General features: G+C 37.1%; 1 protein-coding gene across 2 annotated transcripts in view; it reads left to right on the top strand.

The window, feature by feature from the left end:
- The first annotated feature begins 4,228 nt into the window (after positions 1-4,228).
- RALGAPA1 (Ral GTPase activating protein catalytic subunit alpha 1) overlaps positions 4,229-22,144 on the top strand; it is a 252,659-nt gene continuing 234,743 nt past the window's right edge. For both annotated transcript variants that reach the window (XM_088024638.1, XM_028114832.2), the window contains exon 1: positions 4,229-4,773. In XM_088024638.1, coding sequence (XP_087880764.1) covers positions 4,668-4,773 — 106 coding nt within the window. In that variant the 5' untranslated portion in view covers positions 4,229-4,667. The remainder of the gene's footprint in view (positions 4,774-22,144) is intronic.

The following is a 22,144-nucleotide window of genomic DNA, read 5'->3' on the forward strand; positions in this document are numbered from 1 at the left end:
GGAAGAGGAAGAGGAAGAGGAAGAAGAAGAAAGAAGAGAAGAGAAGAGAAGAGAAGAGAAAAGAAAAGAAAAGAAAAGAAAGAAAGAAGAAGACGAAGACGAAGAAGAAGAAGGAAGGAGAAGAAGAAGAAGAAGAAGAAGAAGAAGAAGAAGAAGAAGAAGACGACAGGAAAAGAGGGAAGCAGGGAGGGAGAGAAAATTCTTGGAGCCTTGGGTTATGAATCACAATCCACAGTCTTCTCAAAACCTATTTTAAGAAGAGATTACAGTCTAATATAGGGGAGAAGAAGCATAGAATGATTACAGCAAGGGGTGTCGTGAGTGTCGTGGGAGAGAAAAAAAGTGCGTGCTGTGTGAGGGCTTCAGAAGAGGGCTGCAATGTTGTTTTCAAGCAGTTCTTTTTTTTTTCTTGCCTTTTAAAATTTCGAACCCCTATTCAGCCTACCAAATATCTTTAAAATATATAAATCAGGACATTTCCTGTTGTAGGTAACTGAAACCCAACACGAACTTTTGGTCTGTGAAATAGAAAAGATGATGACACCTCAGGCAAATTCAATCCCAATGCCCAAATGATGTTATCAAAACTCAATCTCTTCCTCTATCTCCTCTGTTCTCAGAGTATCAGTGCTATCCTCAGCAAATGCTCTTCACATGTTGGTTCCTAGCAGTTCCAGGCTTTCATCCTGAAAAAAGAGCTTCTCTTTCTCAAGGGTTGTTGGAGTGAGTTTTACTGGACTGACATGGTCTTGTGCCTGTCCCTAACACACTTGCTTTGCCCAGGGTGCTTGAGTACTGAAGTCTAAATGGGGCCATGGGGCATGAGATCCAAAGAGACCAAGAGAGGGGTGGCTTTGCAAAAGAAAATCTGGGTATGATTATCAGAAGAAAGCAGGCAAACCAACCTCCATCCACTATAATCAGTGTAGCTAATTACTTTTTTAAAAAAATCTCCACTTTAATAAGTTTAGAAAGAGCAAGAGACTAAGTCTGTAAAATATAAAATCTGGACATTTTTCTAGGTTTTCTGAAGTTAGTCCCTCAATGTGAGTTTTATTCCTTGACCTGAAGTGTTATGCATTTCCTGATTTTAAGACAGATATTCAAAAACTAATTGCAAGGAGGTAAGACTTCTGAGTGTGTGTGTGGGTTTAACTGTTAAAATTTACTTAAAACTGAGTGGAACCTTAAATCCTCCTAAGAGTGGGCGTGGGGAGGAAACCACTGCACCCATAGCTGGAAATGGTGAAAATCTGAGCCCAAACAACGGTTGTGATAATGGAGAGAACATGACTAAGTCAGGAAATATTTAGGAAGTGGAATCATCAGGTCTTGGTAACAGGAAAAGAGAAGAAAAAAAGAAGAAGACGTAAGATGATATGAGTTTCTGGATTGAAAAAACAGTGCTGATAGTGGTATTATCAATAAAGATATCAGATGAAGGAGGAAGATCAGGTTTGGGAGAAAAGAGGACAAAGGTGACAAGTTTCAGTTTTCTGTGTATTGAATTTGAGTAGTTTGAATTTGAGTATATTTGAATTTGAGATTAGTATCTCAGAAAAGACAGGTTATAGGCAGGGACAGAGGTGACTAAAATAATCAAATAAATGATAGTCAGAATCATGGGATCAGACAACTCCTACTATCAAAAGAAAACATTTTAGGGCGCCTGGGTGGCTCAGTCGTTAAGCATCTGCCTTCGGCTCGGGTCATGGTCCGGGGGTCCTGGGATCGAGCCCCACATCGGGCTCCCTGCTCGGCGGGAAGCCTGCTTCTCCCTCTCCCACTCCCCCTGCTTGTGTTCCTGCTCTCGCTGTCTCTCTCTGTCAAATAAATGAATAAAATCTTAAAAAAAAAAAAGGAAAAGAAAACATTTTATAATATAAACATAAAAATTTAAAAACCAACAAATATTTACTCTTTGCCATTGTAGAACATAAAGATAACTTTTTGTAAAAAGCCCTTCTTTTCAAGGAGTTTTTATTCCTACATATACATTTTAGTTTTGTTAGTTTACAATTGGTACATTAGATTTTCTTAACCTTCTTTGAAACAACTTCTGTTTTTTATTTTTTAATTGTAAAAGCAATATATGCTTTTTGTAAAGGAAATATAAGCAAAATATAAAGAAGAAAATTAAAATCACCTGTAATTCCACTTTGCAGATATAATCACAATTTTGGAGTATTTTTTTCATCTTTTTCTAATTACATTTTATACACAATTTTTTCAGAGTTTTGATAACATACATATTTGCAGTTTTGTATTTGCTTTTTCATTTAACATTGTCTTGAGTATTTTCCATGTCATTAAAAAAATCTTCATATTAATAATTTTCATGGTCATATAGCATTCTATCTATTGGACATTCATCTCCTTTCTGATGGACATTTATGTTGTTTCCAATCTTTTTTTTTTTTAAAGATTTTATTTATTTATTTGACAGAGAGAGACACAGCAAGAGAAGGAACACAAGCAGGGGGAGTGGGAGAGGGAGAAGCAGACCTCCCGCTGAGCAGGGAGCCCGATGCGGGGCTAGATCCTAGGACGCTGGGATCATGACCTGAGCCGAAGGCAGACGCTTAACGACTGAGCCACCCAGGCGCCCCTGTTTCCAGTCTTTCAATGTTATAGATCATGTGTTAATATTTTTCATATTTTGCCCATCTATGGTTTTGTAGAATAGAATTCTGAAAGTGGAACTAATGAATCAAAGTATGTAAATGTCTTTAAGTGTCTTGATACATAATGCCAAATTTTAATTTCCAGTAAGCTGGTAGTAATTAATGCTTCTTTCCAGCAAGCAATAGGAGAATCTCTGTCATACTTACCAGGAGTAAGATGTCTAATTTAAAACAAACTTTACTAATTTGACTAAGACATTACATTATTATGATTAAAAATAAATTATATTGGGTGAAAGAAGCCAGACCAAAAAAAAAAAAAAGAGTATTCTGAATGCTAATATTTATATAGAACTCTGGAAAATGGGAACTCCAAATGATAGAAAGCAGATCAGTGGTCACCTGGGAACCAGGGATCAGGTAGCAAGAGGGAGGAATTATCAAGGGGCAAGAGGAAAGTTTTGGGGGTGATGGATATGTTCACTATTTTGATTGTGGTGATGTTTTCATGGGTGTATGCAATTGTAGAACTTACCAAATCGTACACTTTGAAAATGTGCAGTTAGTTGTATATCAATTCTCTTCAATAAAGCTGTTTAACAATTGTTTAAAAATATTGTTTTAATCTGACTTTAAAAAATTATTGTGAACATTTTCACGTTTTTAAAAAAGATTTATTTGAGAGAGAGAGAGGGAGAGAGAGAACGAGTGCGGGAGGGGTAGAGGGAGAAAATCCCCAGCCCAACTCCCATCTGAGTGGGAGTTGATCCCAGGAACCTGAGACCATGACCTGAGCCGAAATCAAGAGTCAGCTGCTCAACTGACTGAGCCACCCAGGTGCCCCACATTTTCACATTTTAGTTATGAGTATACACTTCTGTGATTTTTTTGTGTTCTTTATGAATGTTTCTACATTCTAAGGTGGAGACCTTAGCACTTTTCTCCTGGATTTGTGAACTCTACACATTATGAAAATTCACCCTCAGAGTTCTCCAGATTTCTTTTCTCTTGTAATTTTGCACTCTGTTACTGCATGCTTTGGGGCTTCATTTATTTGTGCAAGATAATTTTATTTATTTTATTGTTTTGGGTACAAAATAATTTTAACCTAGAGGATGTACTACAACCCTACAAATCTCTAAACTACAATAAACTGTCCATTATCACTTTGCAAAACCAAAAAATATCTTTTAAACAAAATTACATCCAAGGCCGTCAGAATTGGATCTAAAATATATTGCACGTCTGTTTTGATGTTTTGGAACTATTTTTTAAGTTACTATGACATAGTAAACAGTGGAGATGAAGGACCTTTTTAAACAAAAATTATACGACAGCACTCTGGCAGTTTGGCCAGGAGTCCTTTCGCTTACAGTGGCGCGGAATAATTCCCTTCCCTGACTTTCTTGGGCTCCTCCTTTGGCGGCTTACACAGGAAACCAAAGATGGATAATGCCACAGATGAGCTCACGCTGGCATGACGTCAAGAAGCCTTGACGTCAGAAGGCGGTTGCCACGGGGACCATTCGCCACCGACGGCAGAGTCGTGAAACCTCATCACCGCACTCGGCTCCCTTTCGGCCTATGCAGGGTCGAAGCTGCTAAAGAAGCTTTAACCTTAAGGGGGCCTCAGGGAGAGAAGAGTTGTGCTGCTGCCGCCGAGAGCCCCACCTCCGCGGCTCCGGGTCCCGGGTCCCGGCCTGTGGCTGCGAACAGCGGCTTCAGGAGGCAGCGGAGGCGGCGGCGACCGACCTGCCGGGTCTCCCCCGCTCCGTGCAGGACTGGGAGAGGGGATCCGCCATATTGGAGCCGGAACCGAAGGTGCCTTGCAGCCGCAGCGCGAGGCGGGTGGCGGTGGCGGCTCTGGCCTGGATGTGAGCGGAGTCGGCTGCGCTGGGGCCCGCAAGCCTGGGGAGTGAATGAGCTGCTTACGCTAGTATCCTCCCCGCCCACTCTCTCCACTTTCCGCCGCCGGCGCCGGGGCCGCACCGGGAGGGGGCTGGAGTCGGCCGTGGCGGCGGCAGCGGCGGCGGCAGCGGCAGGATGTTCTCCAAGAAGCCGCACGGGGACGTGAAGAAGTCTACCCAGAAGGTGCTGGATACCAAGAAGGACGCGCTGACCCGTCTCAAGCACCTGCGCATCGTCATCGGTGAGGAGCGAGGGGTGGTGGCGCCCAAAGGCCTTCCCTCCTCTGGGAGCCCCTGGGGACTCTCCCGCCCTCCCTGGCTCTGTGCGGGAATAGAGGGCGAGGCGTCGCCTCCGCAGAGACGCGGGAGGGCGGATAATTTGGGGAAGGGAAGACTTGGCAGTTGACAGATACTAATCACCACCGACACAGGGTTACCTAATTTTGAGTTAATAGTCCGAGTTCATTTTTACAAACTAGCATTACTCTAAAAATTTAGATCTTTTTTAGACTTTCCGGAGGCTTGGTGTTGTCGATAATGGTGTTTATAGAATATGTATGTCAGGTGACTACCGCCGTCCCCATCCAAGTGGGGGAAAAAAAAAAACCTTAAACTCAAACAGTATAAACCTTAATCTTTCAAGTTTCTTGGCTACTGAGGGCGAGGAAGCAGTTACACCTCTGGGAAGTGGCTGGTTTCCAAAAATCTTAGGGCAAGAGCCCCGCCCTTCTGTTAAAGTACCTTGTTCATCATTACTGTCACTTAGAGGGAAGATTGTTATTAATTACAGAAAACAAAGTCGTTTATAACTTCCTTTGCTTCTTGAAAATTGCATACAATTCTGGTGTTATTTAGTTAAAATTTTCTGTTGCCTCTACATCTCTGGCTGGCAGACCAAATAGTGCTCCGAGTTGTGGTAATAGGGTTAAACGAATCTTTTGAATACTTGCTCATTTCATATAGGCTGATAAGGGCTGTAATGATATTTATGGAACACCCGGTCCAGGATTTTGATCTTTTTAGATGGAATTTGAGGTGAAAAGTAAAGTTACTTTGCTTGTGTTGGTACAGAGAGTTATTGGCAGGACTAAGTTTAGAACCCAGATGCCTGAATCCTAGTTCAGATTTATTATCCTAAGCTCTCTTTTTAATGAGTGTTTTTCTGAAAAGTGACGTTTAATTAGTGAAATAAGTCCTGTATTTGAGCTGTGTGTTTCTCTGTTGTTTATTCATACCATCAGGATACTACCACCACCATTTGTATGGTTTACAAAATGATTTCACATAAATTATAATTAATCCTCACAGTAACTATAGAGGTAGGTATTATTATACTCCATATTTTACAAATGACAAAGCTGAGGTTTGGGAATGTTAAGTAGTCATCCAGCTACTAGGAGACCAGAACTGGAGCCCAGATTTCATATCTCCAGTTTGTTTTTTTACTCTTCCTACATTTATGACAGCAAATCTTTATCACAAGTAAGTTGTATTTATTTCTGTGGAATAAGAAAACAGTTAAATCCAGTTTAGCAGTATAAAAAGATCCAGTTTTCAAAAAAATATAAATCTTCTAAATATAGTTGAGACTGTGATCTTTTTATTTTCATTCTACTTGAGAGTTTAAGTCATTGAAGAAAAGGTTTGGCTGAGAGAGTGCAACAGAGAAAATCAGTGTGTGAATGTAGATGTTCACAGATAATGGCCGTTTAAAATTGGAGACTTAATGGAATTTGACACCTACTTGGGACAAACTGTAGGCTGAGTAAAGTCAGAGCTATAAAGTTGAGTTCCAATAGAGTATTGACATTTCCTAAATTAACTGCTGTATTTTTTAGTTATAGAGTGGTTAGGGAATGGTTCCTACATACTTCTTGGGCATAAATGTTTTTTCCATCTGTGTGACATGGTCTAAATTAAGAGGCTAGACGTGTTAGATATTTTGTAGGGTCTAGCTTCCTTGGTTTGAAAGCAAAACAATAAAAAAACCCTTTTTGTTTTTTATTAATTTATAGGGTTTTTAAAAAATGGAGCATATACTATATATAAACACTTAAAATATCCTTAAGAACCTTCAACTAGAGAATATTGTGCTTTCAGACTCTCTGCCCTGTCGGTGGATGAGGTCCATACAGAGAGATTACAGCACTTCAGTACTCTTATTTTTATTTATTTATTTTTAATATTTTATTATATTTTATTTTATTTTTTTAAAGATTTTATTTATTTGAGAGAGAGATAATGAGAGATAGAAAGCACGAGAGGGAAGAGGGTCAGAGGGAGAAGCAGACTCCCTGCTGAGCAGGGAGCCCAATGTGGGACTCGATCCCAGGACTCCAGGATCATGACCTGAGCTGAAGGCAGTCGCTTAACCAACTGAGCCACCCAGGCGCCCTTATTATATTTTATTTTAATTCCAGTGTAGTTTACAGTGTTTTACTAGTTTCAGGTGTGTAATATAGTGATTCACCAATTCCATATATTACTCAGTTCTCATCAAGGTAAGTATACTCAATCTCCTTCACCTATTTCATCCATCTCCCCCACCCACCTCCCCAGTAAACATGTTTGTTCTCTATAGTTAAGAGTCTGTTTTTTGGGGGGTGGGGGCGCCTGGGTGATTCAGTCAGTTAGGCATCTGAATCTTGATTTCAGCTCAGGTCATGATCTCAGGGTTGTGTGATTGAGCCCCACATCTGGCTCCACTGAGCTTGGAGCCTGCTTGAGATTGTCCTTCTGCCCCTCCCTTCCAGTTCATGAGAGTGCTCTCTTTCTCTCACCAAAAAAAATAATAGTAATTTTTTTTTTTTTGGTTTGTCTCTTTTTTGTTTTTTGTTTTTTTTTTGGTTTGTCTCTTTTTACACTTCAGTAGTTTTATTTATTTTATTTATTTATTTGACAGACAGTTTTAGACCAGTAGTTCTCAACCAGGGACAGTTTTGTCCCTCTGGCAATATTGGCAACGTCTGGAGATACTTTTAGTTGTCACAAATAGGGGGAGAGGCTACTGGCATCTAGTGGGTTGCAGGTAATGCTGCTAAATATCTTACATTGCTCAGGATAATACATCACAACAATATTCTAGCTCTAAATGCAGTGCTGAGATTTAGAAACCTTGAAAGATGGATCTCCAGGTGTTGTACTTGTTATGGAAAGAACCTAAATGTCCATCAACTGATAAATGGATAAAGGGGAATATTACTCAGCCATAAAAAAGAATGAGATCTTGCCACTTGCAACAGCGTGGATGGAGCTAAAGTATATTATGCTAAGCAAATTAAGTCAGTCAGAGAAAGACAAATACCATATGATTTCACTCTTGTGTGGAATTTAAGAAACAAAACAGATGAACGTAGGGGAAAGAAAAAAAAAGAGAAGGAGGCAAACCATAAAAGAGACTCTTAACAATGGAGAGCAAACTGAAGGTGGCTGGGGGGATGGGCTAAATGGGTGATGGGTATTAAGGAGGGCACGTGTTGTGATGAGCACTGGGTATTGTATGTAAGTGATGAATCACTAAATTCTCCTGAAACTAATATTACAGTATATGTTAACTAAAAACTTGAAACAAAAAAACACAACAAAACAAAAATAAATGTACATTGTTTTTACTATATTAATTGAATAAAATATTCTGTATCTTTAAATGGTTACAGTTATTTTGTTTGAAATATGGTTAATGTAATTCCTAAGAAAATGACTGTGAAAAAGTAGAGTGACCAAAAGCTATAAGGTGTCTTAGAGGTCCACCAATCAGGTACCTTATTTTGCAGGTGGAAGAGCCATTTCAAATCCTGTATTTATTTTTTTTAAAGATTTTATTTATTTATTTGACAGACAGCAAGAGAGGGAACACAAGCAGGGGGAGTGGGAGAGGGAGAAGCAGGCTTCCCGCCAAGCAGGAAGCCCAATGTGGGGCTCGATTCCAGGACCCTGGGATCATGACCTGAGCCGAAGGCAGATGCTTAGCATCCCCATTTCAAATCCTTTCTGGAAGTAGGTGCGAGTTTTACATAAAAACATTGTGAGGAAACTAGTTTGCAAAGTGGGCATTGCCAGTTACACAGGATTTTTATTTTTGATTGGTTCCATCTGAACTATATTTTTAACCCTTAAAATGAATTGCCATTCAGGGTATTTAGAGAGAATTCAGTGCATCCAAATATATGAGAACATAATTTAAACATCCAGTCTAAACCTTTTTCCTGCCATGTGTTCCTAAGGGACACATGAGACGTTCCAGCTGAATTTTAAGAACTTGACTCTGAAGGACTTAGATTTAAATCTGTGTTTATTGATATTGCTATATGTTTTATCTGTAGAAACTGGGAGTTAGAGTTTTTAAAAAACAAATAAAGCCTTGTCTAGTTTCAAAAGTTTTGTGTTATCCTCTCTCCCCTTCCCGTCCCCTTTTTTTCAATTAAAAGCCTTGAGATAATACACTAAGTTAGCACATGTAAGGTAGCTAACAATGCCTGCATATAGTGGATATTGACTAAATGTTAATTTTCTTCTGTGGCAAGGTAAGTTCAGTCGTGATGATTTAAAAATAAGAAGATGAGTTCTTATTCAGTTAAGAAATACACTGATTATTGTTGGATCATTCTTTCTAATAGCTTTATCAGTATAGAATTGGTATACAATAAATTGCACATATTTAAAGCATGCAGTTGAGTAATTTTGACATGCATATATACCTTGTGAAGCCATCATGACAATTAAGATTAGGGACATAGCCAGACCTTCCAGGTAGCAATTTTATCTATAGCCTCCCAAAGTTTCCTTTTGCCCCTTGGTAATCCCTTTCTCCCACCCCTGCATGCACTCCATCCCCCCCATCTTCCCTTGGGCAAAACTGTGTGTGTGTGTGTGTGTGTGTGTGTGTGTGTGTGGAATTACACAGTATTTACTCTTTTTTGTTTGGTTTCTTTTATTCAGCCTTATTTGAAATTCTATATTGTTGGGTGGTGTGTCGGGAGTATATTGCTTTGTTGCTGAGTAGTATCCCATTGTTTGGATATGCCACAATTTGATAATCCATTCACCTGTTGATGGACATATGCATTTGCAGTTTTGGGCTATTACACATAAAGCTGTTGTGAGGTGTACTTGTTTATAGACACATGCTTTTTTCTCTCTTGGATAAATACCTAGGAGTGGAATGGCTGGATCACATAGTTGTGTGTTTAAATTTGTAAGAAACTGCCATACTGTTTTTTATAATTTAACATTCTTACTAGCAGGGTATGAGAGTTCCATTTCTTCCACACAAGTACCAACACCACTTGGTATGGCCGGTCTTCTTAATTTCAGCCACTATAATGTAGTGGTTGTAATTGTTTTTCTGATATCTAGTAAGGTTGAGCTTCTTTTCATGTGCTTATTTTTCCATTGTATAACTTCTTTGAAGTGTCCAAATTTTTTCATTCAGTTTTGAAAATTCTTTATATTCTTTGAATACAAGTACTTTATCAGATACATGATTTGCAGAGATCTTTTTTCCCAGTCTTTGTCTTTTAAATTTCTTAATATTTTCTTTGAAGGAGTAGGAATTCTTAATTTTGATTAAGTCCATATATCAGTTTTGTCTCTTATGATTTATTCTTTTGATGTTAGATCTAAATCTTGGCCTAAGCTAAAGTTACAAAGAGCTTCTGCTATCCTTTCTTCAAGAAATTTTGTAATTTTAGGATCTATTGAGTTAACTTTGTAAATATGGTTTAAGGTATGGATTGACTATTTTTTTTGTGTGTGTGTGCAATGGATATCCAATTGCTCCAGCACCATTTGTTGCAAAAGACAGCCCTTTCTCCACTGAATTGCCTTTGCACTTTTTCCAGAACTCATTTGTCTATATATGTGAGGGCCTATTTCTGGAATTTCTATTTTGTTCCAGTGATCTGTTTGTTTGTGTTAGAGCCGAGATCCCTCCCTCTCCCTCTTCTCTCTTATTCACTTTCTCCTCTCTCTCTCCCTCTTTCTCTGTATGTGTGTACACACACACACACACACACACACACACACACACAGTTTTTTTTTTTTTACTGTAACAATAAATCTTGAAATCAGGTAGTGTTGTTCCTTCCTACAACTTTGTTCTTCCTTTTCAAAGGTATTTTTGGAGGTGGGGGTGGTGGGGGTTGTATCAGGTCCTTTGCATTTCCATATGAGTTTTAAAGATTAGCTTGTCAGTTTCTTAAAAAAAAAAAATTCCTCCAGGGATATTGATTGGGATTATGGTGGCTCTCTTGGTCAATTTGAGGGGGGAATAGACAACAATATTGAGTTCTCTAACTCATGAACAAGGTATGTTTCTCCATTTACATAGGACTTCTTTAATTTCTCTTGGCAGTGTTTAGTAGTTTTTAATGACCAGGTTTTACACATTTTCTGACTTATCCCTAAATATTTTCTCCTTTTGATGCTGTTGTAAATGGTATTTTTATATCCATTTCTTTGCTAGTGTATGGAAATACAATTTTTTAAAAGTGTTGCTTTTTTTTTCTTTTTTTAGTAGTCTCTACACCCATTGTAGGGCTTGAACTCATGACCTCAAAATCAGTAATCGCATGTTCTTCCTACTGAGTTAGCTGGGTGCCCCTGATTTTTGTGTATTGAGCTTGTATCCTGAAATCTTGCTAACTCATTTAGTCTTGCTAAACTCACATGGTCATATTAATTTTTTGTAGATACCATTGGGTTTTTTTACATAGACAGTGTCGTCTGAATAAAAACCGTTTTATTTCTTCCTTTCCAACGTGGATGCTTTTGTTAATTTTTTCTTGGCTTATTGAACTCACTAGAACACTTAGCACAGTGTAGAATAGAAATGGTGAGAGTGGGCATCCTTGTATTGTTCCTGATCTTAAGAGTAAAACAATCAGTTTTTTATCATACAACATGATGCCTTTTATCATGTTGAGAAAGTATCGTTTTTTGCTGAGAGTTTGGATCAGGAATGGATGTTGGATTTGTTAAATGCTTTTTCTACTTCTATTGAGATGAACAGATCTTTTTTTCATTTATGAATATGATGAATTATAGTCATTGATTTCAAATGTTAGTCAACTCTGCAGTCCTGGGATTAAACCTCACTTGGTCATGAGGTATTGTCATTTTTATATATTGTTGGGTTTGATATGCTAAAATTTTGTTTATAATTTTTATATTTATGTTCATGAGGGATATTGGCCTGCACTTCTCTTTTCTTGTAATGTTTTTGGTTTTGATATCAGGTAATGCTAGCCTTATAGTATTAATTGAGAAGTATTCATGTAGAATTATTTTTTACTTAAATGTTTGGTAGAATTCACCAGTGAAACCATCTGGATCTGCAGTTTTCTTTGAAGCAATGTTTTTAACTACTTTATTAGAAAGACGGCTGTTCACATTATCCATTTCTTCTTGAGTGAGCATTGGTAGTTTGTTTTTTTTCAAGGAAGTTTTATATAAGTTGTCAAATTTATAGGCATGAAGTGGTTCATAATACTCCCTTATTATCCTTTTGATGTCTGTAGATTCTGTGGTGATGTCACCTCTCTTAAACTTGATATTGATAATTTGTCTTTTCCTGATCAGAATGACTGGAGGCTTATCACTTTTTATGAATCTAAAAGAACCAGCTTGTGGCTTTACTGATTTTCTGTTTTTCCATTTTTATTTCATTGATCTCTGCTTTGATCTATTTCTTTTTTTTTTTTTGGCTTAGATTTAATTTGCTCTTTTTCTAGTTTCTTAAAATGTAAATTGAGATTACCAATTTGAGACCTTTTTTCTTCCCACTGTAGGCATTTGGTGATATAAAATTTTCCTAAGTAGCATCCCACAAATTATGGTATTTTGTATTTACATTTTCAGTGAGATCCATAGTACATTCTACCTTGCCTTTTGGTTTCTTCTTTGATCCATTGTTTATTTACGATTGTGTTCTTTAGCTTCAAATATTTGTGGATTACTCAGATAATTGTTATTGATTTCTAATTTAGTTGCATTATAGTCAGGCAACATATTTTGTGACTTGATTTCTAAAATTGATTTGATAGCCCTACATATGTTCTAACTTGATACATGTTCAATTTGCACTTGAAAACAATACATATTCTGCTGTTCTTGGGTTGAATGCTCTAAAAATGTCAATTAGGACAAGTTGTTTGATAGTGTTGTTAAAGACTTCTGTATCCTTGCTGAATTGCTGTCTACCTGTTTTTATCAGTATTGAGAGGGAGTGCTGAAGTTTCTGATTGAAATTGTGGGTTTGTCTGTTTCTTTTTGCAGTTCTATCAGATTTTGCTGAATGTATTTTAAAGTTCTCTTATTAGGTGCCAAAACATTTAGGATTATTCTTTCCCCTTGATAAATTGATTCTTTTTTTTTTTTTAAGATTTTATTTGAGAGGGAGAGAGAGAGCATGTGCACATGCATGCACAAACAGGGGGAGGGAGAAGCAGACTCCCCGCTGAGCAGGGAGCCCAAAGTGCAGCTCAATCCCAGGACCTGGAGATCATGACCTGAACGGAAGGCAGGTGCTTAATGGACTGAGCCACCCAGGCGCCCCTGTATTGATTCTTTCATCATTATGAAATGATCTCTTTCTCCCTAGTAATATTCTTTGCTTTGGAAATTGGCCTTTTAATTAAAATGTTTGGATGATGTACATTCTTTGTTTTGTTACTGTGCTCTTTGTTATACACCCAGAACTTATTTGTCTTATAAGTGGAAGTTTAAACCTTTTGACCACCTTCACCGATTTCCCCCACCTCTTGCCTCAGGCAACCCCCACTCTGTTATGTTTTTATGAAGTTGTTTTTTTTTAATTTCACATATAAGGGAAATCATACAGTATTTGTCTTTTCTCTGCCATTTCACTTAATATAATGTAGCAAATGGCAGGATTTTCTTTTTCTCTTTTTGTGGCTGACTAATATTCCATTGTATATATAAGTGTAGGATGTACATTTTCTTTATTCATCCATTGGAATAACTGAAGTTGTTTCCATGTCTTGGCTATTATAAATAATGGTGTAGTGAATGAGGGGATGCAAGTACCTCTTTGAGGTAGTGATTTCATTTCCTTCAGATATATACCCAGAAGATAGCAGGAGGGGAAGAATGAAGGGGAGTAAGTCGGAGGGGGAGATGGACCATTAGAGACGATGGACTCTGAAAAACAAACTGAGGGTTCTAGAGGGGAGGGGGTGGGGGGATGGGTTAGCCTGGTGATGGGTATTAAAGAGGGCACGTTCTGCGTGGAGCACTGGGTGTTATGCACAAACAATGAATCATGGAATACTACATCAAAAACTAATGATGTAATGTATGGTGATTAACATAACAATAAAAAATTATTAAAAAAAAGATATATACCCAGAAGTGGAATTGCTAGATCATATGGTAGTTCTGTTTTTAATTTTTTGAAGAATCTCCCAACTGTTTTCCACAGTGGCTGTACTAATTTACATTCCCACCAACAATGTACACAGGTTCCCTTTTCTCCACATCCTTGCCAATACTTGACTTCTTTTTGAAAATAGACATTCTAACAGGTGTGAGATGATATCTCACTGTGTTTTGGATTTGCATTTCCGTGATGATTAGTGATGTTGAGCACCTTTTCATGTACCTGTTGGCCATCTGTGTGTCTGGAAAAATGTCTATTCAGATCTTCTATTTTTAAATTGGATTGTTTGTTATTTTGCAATTGAATTGAATGAGTTCTTTATATATTTTGGATATTAACCCCTTATCAGATACATGACTTGCAGATATCTTCTCCATTCTGAGGGTTGCCTTTTCATTTTGTTGATGCTTTGCCTTTTAGTTTGATGTAATTTGGTTATTTTTTATTTTTTAAAAAGATTTTATTTATTTGACAGAGAGAGACACAGCAAGAGAGGGAACACAAGCAGGGTGAGTGGGAGGGGGAGAAGCAGGCTTCCCGAAGAGCAGGGAGCCCAATGCAGGGCTCGATCCCAGGACCCTGGGATCATGACCTGAGCTGAAGACAGACGCTTAACAACTGAGCCACCCAGGCACCCTGGTTGTTTATTTTTGTTTTTATTATCACTTCTCGGACTTTTGGCTAAGATCAAGTGTATTTTTGCTTTTATTGCCTTTTTGTTGTGAAATCCAAACAGTCATCAGGACCAGTGTCAAGGAGCTTTCCAATTATGTGCTTTTCTAGTTTTGTGGTTTCAGGTCTCAGTGTAAGTCTTTAATTTACTCTTAATTAATTTTTGTATATGTTGTAACATAGGGGTCCAGTTTCATTCTTTTGCAGGTGGCTGTCCAGTTTCCCCAACACTGATTATCTTTTTCCTGTTGTGTATTCTTGGCTCCTTTGTTGTAAATTAATTGACCATTTATGCATTGGTTTATTTCCCTCAATTCTGTTCCATTGATCTATGTATCTGTTTTTATGCAAATATCATACTGTTTTGATTATTTTAGCTTTGTAATAGAGCTTGAAACCAGGGAGTGTGATGCCTCCAGCTTTGTTCTTTCTCCAGATTGCTTTGGTTGCTTGAGGTACTTTTTGGTTTCATACAAATTTTAGGATTGTTTTTTGTATTTTTGTGAAAAATGCCATTGGGATTTTAATAGGGATTGCATTGAATCTTTAGATTGCTTTGGGTAGTGTGGACACTTTAATTTTTAAGTCTTCCAATCCATGAGTATGGAATGTATTTATTTGTGTCTTCTTCAATTTCTTTCATCAGTGTTCTGTAGTTTTTAGTGTATGGATCTTTTACCTCCTTACTTAAATTTATTCCTCAGTGTTTTTCTTTTGATGGAATTGTAAAAAAAAATTTTTTTTCAAGTAAGCTCTACACCCAACATGGGGCTTGAACTCACAACCCTCAGATCAAGACTTGCATGCTTTACTGATTGAGCTAGCCAGGCGCCCCTAGGTTTGTTTTCTTAATTTCTCTTTCTCATGGCTCATTGTTATTCTCTTGGCTCATTGTTAGTATATAGAAATGCAACTGAATTTTGTGTACTGATTTTGTATCTTGCAACTCTACTGAATTTATTAGTTTTAACAGTTTTTTGGTGGAGTCATTAAGAGTTTTCTGTGTATAAGAATATGTCATCTGCAAATAGAGACAGTTTTACATCTTCCTTTCAAATTTGGATGCCTTTAACTTCTTCTTGCCTAATTGCTCTGGCTAGGACTTCTAATACAATGTTGAATAAAAGTAGCAAGAGTGGGCATCTTGTTCCTGATCTTTGAGGAAAATATTTCAACTTTTTACCATTGAGTATGGTGTCAGCTGTGGGCTTGTTATATATGGCCTTTATTATGTGGAGGTGCATGTCCTATATACCCAGTTTGTAGGGAGTTTTTATTACGAGTGGATGTTGAGTTTTGTCAAATGCTTTTTCTACATCTATTGAGATGATCATGTGATTTTTATCCTTCATTTTGTTAATGTGGTGAATCACATTGATTTTTGGAAGCTGAACCATCTTTGCATGCTTGAAATAAATCCCACTTAATCATGGCTATGATCCTTTTAACTCATTGTTGAGTTTGGGTTTGCTGCTCTTTTGTTGAGGATTTTTGCATCTATGTTCTTCAGGGATATTATTCTATAGTTTTCTTTCTTTCTCTCTCTCTGTCTTTTTTTTTTTTTTTAAGATTTTTATTTATCTGACAGAGAGAGACAAAGCAAGAATGGGAACATAAGCAGGGGGAGTGGGAGAGGGAGAAGCAGGCTTCCTGTGGAGCAGGGAGCCCGATGCGGGGCTCGATCCCAGGACCATGGGATCATGACCTGAGCCAAAGGCAGATGCTTAACGACTGAGCCACCCAGGCACCACCTCTCTCTCTTTCTTTCTCTCTTTTTCTTTCACTTTCTTTTTTTCCTTTTTTCTTTCTTTCTTTTTTTTTAAATGTCAGGGTAACGCTGGCCTTATAAGGTGAGTTCAGAAGTATTCCCTCTTCTTCTCTCATATGGAAGAGTTGGAGAAGGGTTGGTAATTATTTTTTATTTTTTTTTAATATTTTTTATTTATTTGAGAGAGAGAAAGAGAAAGCATGAGAAGGGAGAGGGTCAGAGGGAGAAGCAGGCTCCCCGCTGAGCTGGGAGCCCGATGTGGGACTTGATCCCAGGACTCCAGGATCATGACTTGAGCCGAAGGCAGTTGCTTAACCAACTGAGCCACCCAGGCACCCTATTTTTTCTTTAAATGTTTGGTAGAATTCACCAGTGAAGCCATCTGGTTCTGGACTTTTCTCCTTGGGAGGCTTTTATACTGACTCAGTCTCCTCACTTGTAATTGTTTTGTTCAGATTCAGACCAATAAGTAGTCATTCATATGTGGATAATGTACATTTAATGCCATTATTGATTTAGTTAAGTTTGAACCTGTTGTCTTGCTATTTGTTTTCTATTTGCCCTGTTTTTAGTTCCCTCTTCTCTCTTTTTTGCTTTCCTTGTATTAGTTGAATAAATTTATGAGTCTTTTAGAAGTCTCCTTTGTTGGTTTATTAGCATCTCTTTATTATTTTAGTGTGATTGCTTTAAGACTTATAATATACATCTTTACCAGAGCCTACTATTAAGTAATATACGACTGTATCACTTGTCATATTGTATAACAACTTTATAACCATCTACTTCCATTTCTCCCCTCAGCCTTTATACTTTTTTGGTCATACATACTTACACATGTTGTAAACCCCATACCATATTATTTTGTTTAAGCAGTTATTTTTTTAAGGACTTTTAAATGAGAAGAAAGCATGCATTTACCCATGTAGTATCATTTCCCACTGCTCCTCATTTCTTTGCAGAGATAGTTATTTCCATCCATCCAGTATTATTTTGGTTCTGCCTGAAGGACTCCTTTAATGTTCCTTTGTGATAATAGTCTGCAGGTGATGAATTCCTTACACTTTGTTTGAAAAGTTATTTTGCCTTCTTTTTGGAAAGATACTTGACTGTTTAGAATTCTAGGTTGATAGCCTTTTCCTTTGTCCTTTAAAGATTTTACTCCACTGTCTTCTTTCTTTCCTTCCTTCCTTTCTCTCTCCCTCTCTCTTTCTTTCTTAAAAGATTTTATTTTTAAGTAACGTCTACATGCAACATGGGGCTCAGACTGACAACCCCGAGATCAAGAGTTCTATGCTCCACTGACTGAGCCAGCCAGGTGCTCCTTGCTTGCATTATTTTGATAAGTCTGCTATCATTTTTACTTTGTACATAAATAACATTTAAAAAAAATTTCTGGCAGCTTTTAAGATTTTCTTTTCATCACTGGTTTTGAGCAGTTGTGCCATGGTATAGTTTTCTTAGTATTTTTTGGCTTTGGGGGTTCATTGAGCTTCTTAGATTGGGTTTACATTTTCATTAAGTTTGGTCATTTTTTTCCCCACTTCTTTCTCCCCTTTTTTGGAATTTCATTTATTAATATATGAGGAAGTATTCATATTAGATTTGTATATTGGAAAAGTATTATTAGTATATTGGAAGGTCTCATAGCTTGAAAATAACTGACATTCTTTTCCATTTAGGGGGATTCTTTTTTCTGTTTTATCTTGGATAGTTTCTGTTGCTATCTTCAAGTTCACTAGTATTCTGCTCATGCAATCTGCATCGATTTTATCTAGTTTATTTTTCATCTCAGATGTAGTTTTTATTTAGTTCATTTTGGGTGTAAAATTATATCGTCTCTATGTCTTTTTAACATCTTGAACACATGGAATACAGTTAAAGTAATTTAATATACTTCTGTGCTTATTCTAACTTCCTTGTCAGTTCTGGGTCAGTTTTAATCAATTGATCATTTTCTTTATCCTGAGTTGTTTTCTCCTTCATGCCAACTAATCTTCGCATATCTGATACTGTGAATTTGATCTTAGCTCCTGGATATTTTTGTATTCCTTTAAATTCTTGAGCTTTATTCAGGGATGCAGTTAAATTATTTGAAAGCATTTTGAGCATTTCAGGTCTCCCTTTTATGGTTTGTTGAGTGGATCTGTCTGGAGCTAATTATTACCTATTATGAGGCAACATCTTCCTGAGTATTCCACCCGGTGAATGCCCTGCAGATTATGAGTTTTTCTGTAGTTCAGCTCTTGGAAACAGGTGCTATTCTCAGTCTTCTGTGATTGGTACTGTTCTCTCAAATTCTTTCACATAGTTCTTTATCCTGTCTTGGGAAGTTTCCTTGTAAGTATGTTATGATCATACTGGAAGGGGACCTTCCTCAGTATCCTGAGTTCTGACTGTGTGCATCTCTTTCTTCTTGGTGCTTTGTCCTGTGAATTCTAATTATCCTGGTTTCCTTGGACTGTTGTTAGTCGATATTCTCAGTTTATGGATTCTACTGGCTCTCTGATTCTCTTCTCACCATGGCCTGAAGGCTCTTAAGTCAGTAAGCTGGAGCAGTCCCAAACACTTGTTTGTGTGCCATCTGTCAGGAATGACTTTCCTTACCTGATGTCCATACCTGCTTGAAACAAACAAAAAACCCGCAAAAGACCCTAAAATATAAGTTTTCTTTTTTTGTCTCATTTTTAAAATTTTGATAAACTTTTTTTTATTAACATATAATGTATTATTTGTTTCGGTGATTCATCAGTCTTACACAATACACAGCGCTCCCCACAATATATACCCTCCCCAGTGTCCATCACCCAGCCACCCCATCCCTCCCAGCCCCCTACACTCCAGCAACCCTCAGTTTGTTTCCTGAGATTAAGAGTTTCTTATGACTTGTCTCCCTCTCTGGTTTTGTCTTGTTTCATTTTTTCCTCTTTTCCTCTGTGATGCCTTGTTTCTCAAATTCCACATATCAGTGAGATCATATGATAATTGTCTTTCGCTGATTGATTTATTTCACTTAGCATAATACCCTCTAGTTCCAGCCACGTCGTAGTAAATGGCAAGATTTCATTTTCTGATGGCTGCATAATATTCCATTGTGTGTGTGTGTATGTGTACCACATCTTCTTTATCCATTCATCTCTCGATGGACATCTGGGCTCTTTCCATAGTTTGGCTATTGTTGACATTGCTGCTATAAATACTGAGGTGCACGTGTCCCTTCGGATCACTACATTTGTATCTATGGGGTAAATACCCAGTAGTGCAATTGCTGGGTCATAGGGTAGCTCTATTTTCAACTTTTTGAGGAATCTCCATACTGTTTTCCAGAGTGGCTGCACCAGCTTGCATTCCCACCGACAGTGTAGGAGGATTCCCCTTTCGTCACATCCTCGCCAACATCTGTCGTTTCCTGACTTGTTAATTTTAGCCATTCTGACTGGTGTGAGGTGGTATCTCATTGTGGTTTTGATTAGTATTTCCCTGATGCCATATGATGTTGAGTACTTTTTCATGTGTTTGGCCATTTGGATGTCTTCTTTGCAGAAATGTCTGTTCATAAAACATAAGTTTTCAAGACATTGTACACCAGCTACTGATAGTAAGAGGTTCTCTGAAACAGATGAGACTGAAAATTGTCTTCATACAAAGCAACTTGCTCCCCATATTTTACTTTTATATTTAGAGAAGAAATTGGTTATCATTTGATCACTGAAAAATACGTGATTGTTTTTTTCTAATCTGAATGTGTTAATGTTTCACAAGGAAAATTAGATTAAAATATCCTAAGTCAGAAAAATAAGGAATTTTCAGTAGGTATAAATGGTAATGTATAAGGAGAGAAACAAATATATCTTCATTAAATAAATAACTTAAAAATGGTATAGATTAAGTTTGGACTGATATGAATGAAAATCTGAAAATGTGTAGGAGTCATTGTGAATTGTAAACTGCTTATAAAAATAAATTGATTTTATACCTTGAATATATTTTTAAAGATTTGATATGCAAAATTGGTAATTCTATATACATGATATTAGACTTTTTTATATTCTTTGAGTCTTACTGATTTGAAAATTTTTTCTTATTTTTATATTTTTAAAGACTTGATATGCAAAATTGTAATTCTATATACATGATATTAGACTTTTTTATATTCTTTAATTTGAGTCTTACTGATTTGAAAAATTAATTTGACCTAATTGATACCTTTGTGTATTTATGAAGAAGTGATATACCGAACAGATTATTTACATAAGCGTTATGGATTAATTTAGTAATTACTAAAAGAAGCTGTTTCAAATACACGTAAGCCACCTCTGCGTTAACATTTCATTTTTATTAAGGATTTTATTGCATCTGAATGACTTTATATAATGCTTATAGGACTGCATAAAATGTGCAGCATGTGCAATAGAACAATCAGTGGTAAAACAGACAACTGAATAGCCGTACTTAAAGAAAGGAAACATTATCAAGTTCTAGGGATGAACTGATTAAAGCTCTAAGGCATTGAATTTGGTTCTTAGATTTCCTGACAGTTAAAGTGAAAAGAGCTATGTTGGGTTAAGTTTTCAGTGTTTTGGAAAGCATACTTTTTCTAAAAAACCATTTTTTTCTTGTTTCTAAATTCAGTCATGGCTTATGTGTATACGTGTGTGTGTGTGTTCATATATTAGCTAACATCTTTTCTTCTAGAAGGATCCATGTGGTAGAAATAGACCTTGAGGAAAATAGGAAATAGGGATAAGTATGTTTGTTAAATCTGTTTCTAATTTCAAATATCTATACAATCTAAATGATTTTTTCCTTTTTTCTTTTTTTGCATTTCTGTCAATGGCATCATCATTCTTCAAGTTACTAAAACATGAAACTTTCATCTTTGACAACATGGTAGACAAAGATAAATGGATGTAAGGGTGTCCCACATAAATGTATCTTTGCCGCATTGTCTTCTTTAATTTCTTGTTATCCCTCTCTGGTACTTTATATGTTAGCAATATTGAACCAGAAGTCACTTTCTGTGATGCCTGTACGTTTGCTAATGGTATTCACTGTACCATGTTATCTTCATGTCACTCTTAGACCTGAAGCTTCTGCTCTTCCTTCAAGGCTCAGGGCAAAATCTGTATATAGCTTTGGTGCAGCTTTCCCTATCAGAAGGTCATAGGAGCTTTTCCTACACTGTGCTATTTACTCTTAGTAATTTGGTTATCTTATTACAATGTATTTATTTGCATGACTGTATCATAACTACCTTTCTGAGGGCAGAGGTGTGTCTTTTCTTCTTCATGTTCCTAGACTCAGCATAGTGCCTGGCATATAAGAGGTGCTCAGTAAATATTATGTAGTTCAAGAATGAATATGTTTAAAATAAAATAAAATAGGGGCGCCTGGGTGGCTCAGCTGGTTAAGCGACTGCCTTCGGCTCAGGTCATGATCCTGGAGTTCCTGGATCGAGTCCCGCATCGAGCTCCCTGCTGCACAGAGAGTCTGCTTCTCCCTCGGACCCTCCCCCCTCTCATGTGCTCTCTCTCTCTCTCATTCTCTCTGTCTCAAATAAAGTCTTTAAAAAAAATAAAATTTCTGATTAAGCTAAAAAAAAAAGTGAGTATGTTAGGTATGAGGAGAACAAAGTTGCTTTTTTGTGGCAATTTCCTTTTAATTGACCATGGTAGGAAAAAACATTTAAAGTCAGTGTCCTGATCACAAAGAGACCTTGGGTTATCTTTAGTACTTGTGCAGAAAAATGGGTTCAGAACCTAAAGTCTGTACTATGTAA

The sequence above is a fragment of the Eumetopias jubatus genome, unplaced genomic scaffold (genome assembly GCF_037043125.1).
Source record: "Eumetopias jubatus isolate StellerSeaLion01/CBP00866 unplaced genomic scaffold, mEumJub1_p1.0 scaffold_7, whole genome shotgun sequence".
Taxonomy (NCBI): domain Eukaryota; kingdom Metazoa; phylum Chordata; class Mammalia; order Carnivora; family Otariidae; genus Eumetopias; species Eumetopias jubatus.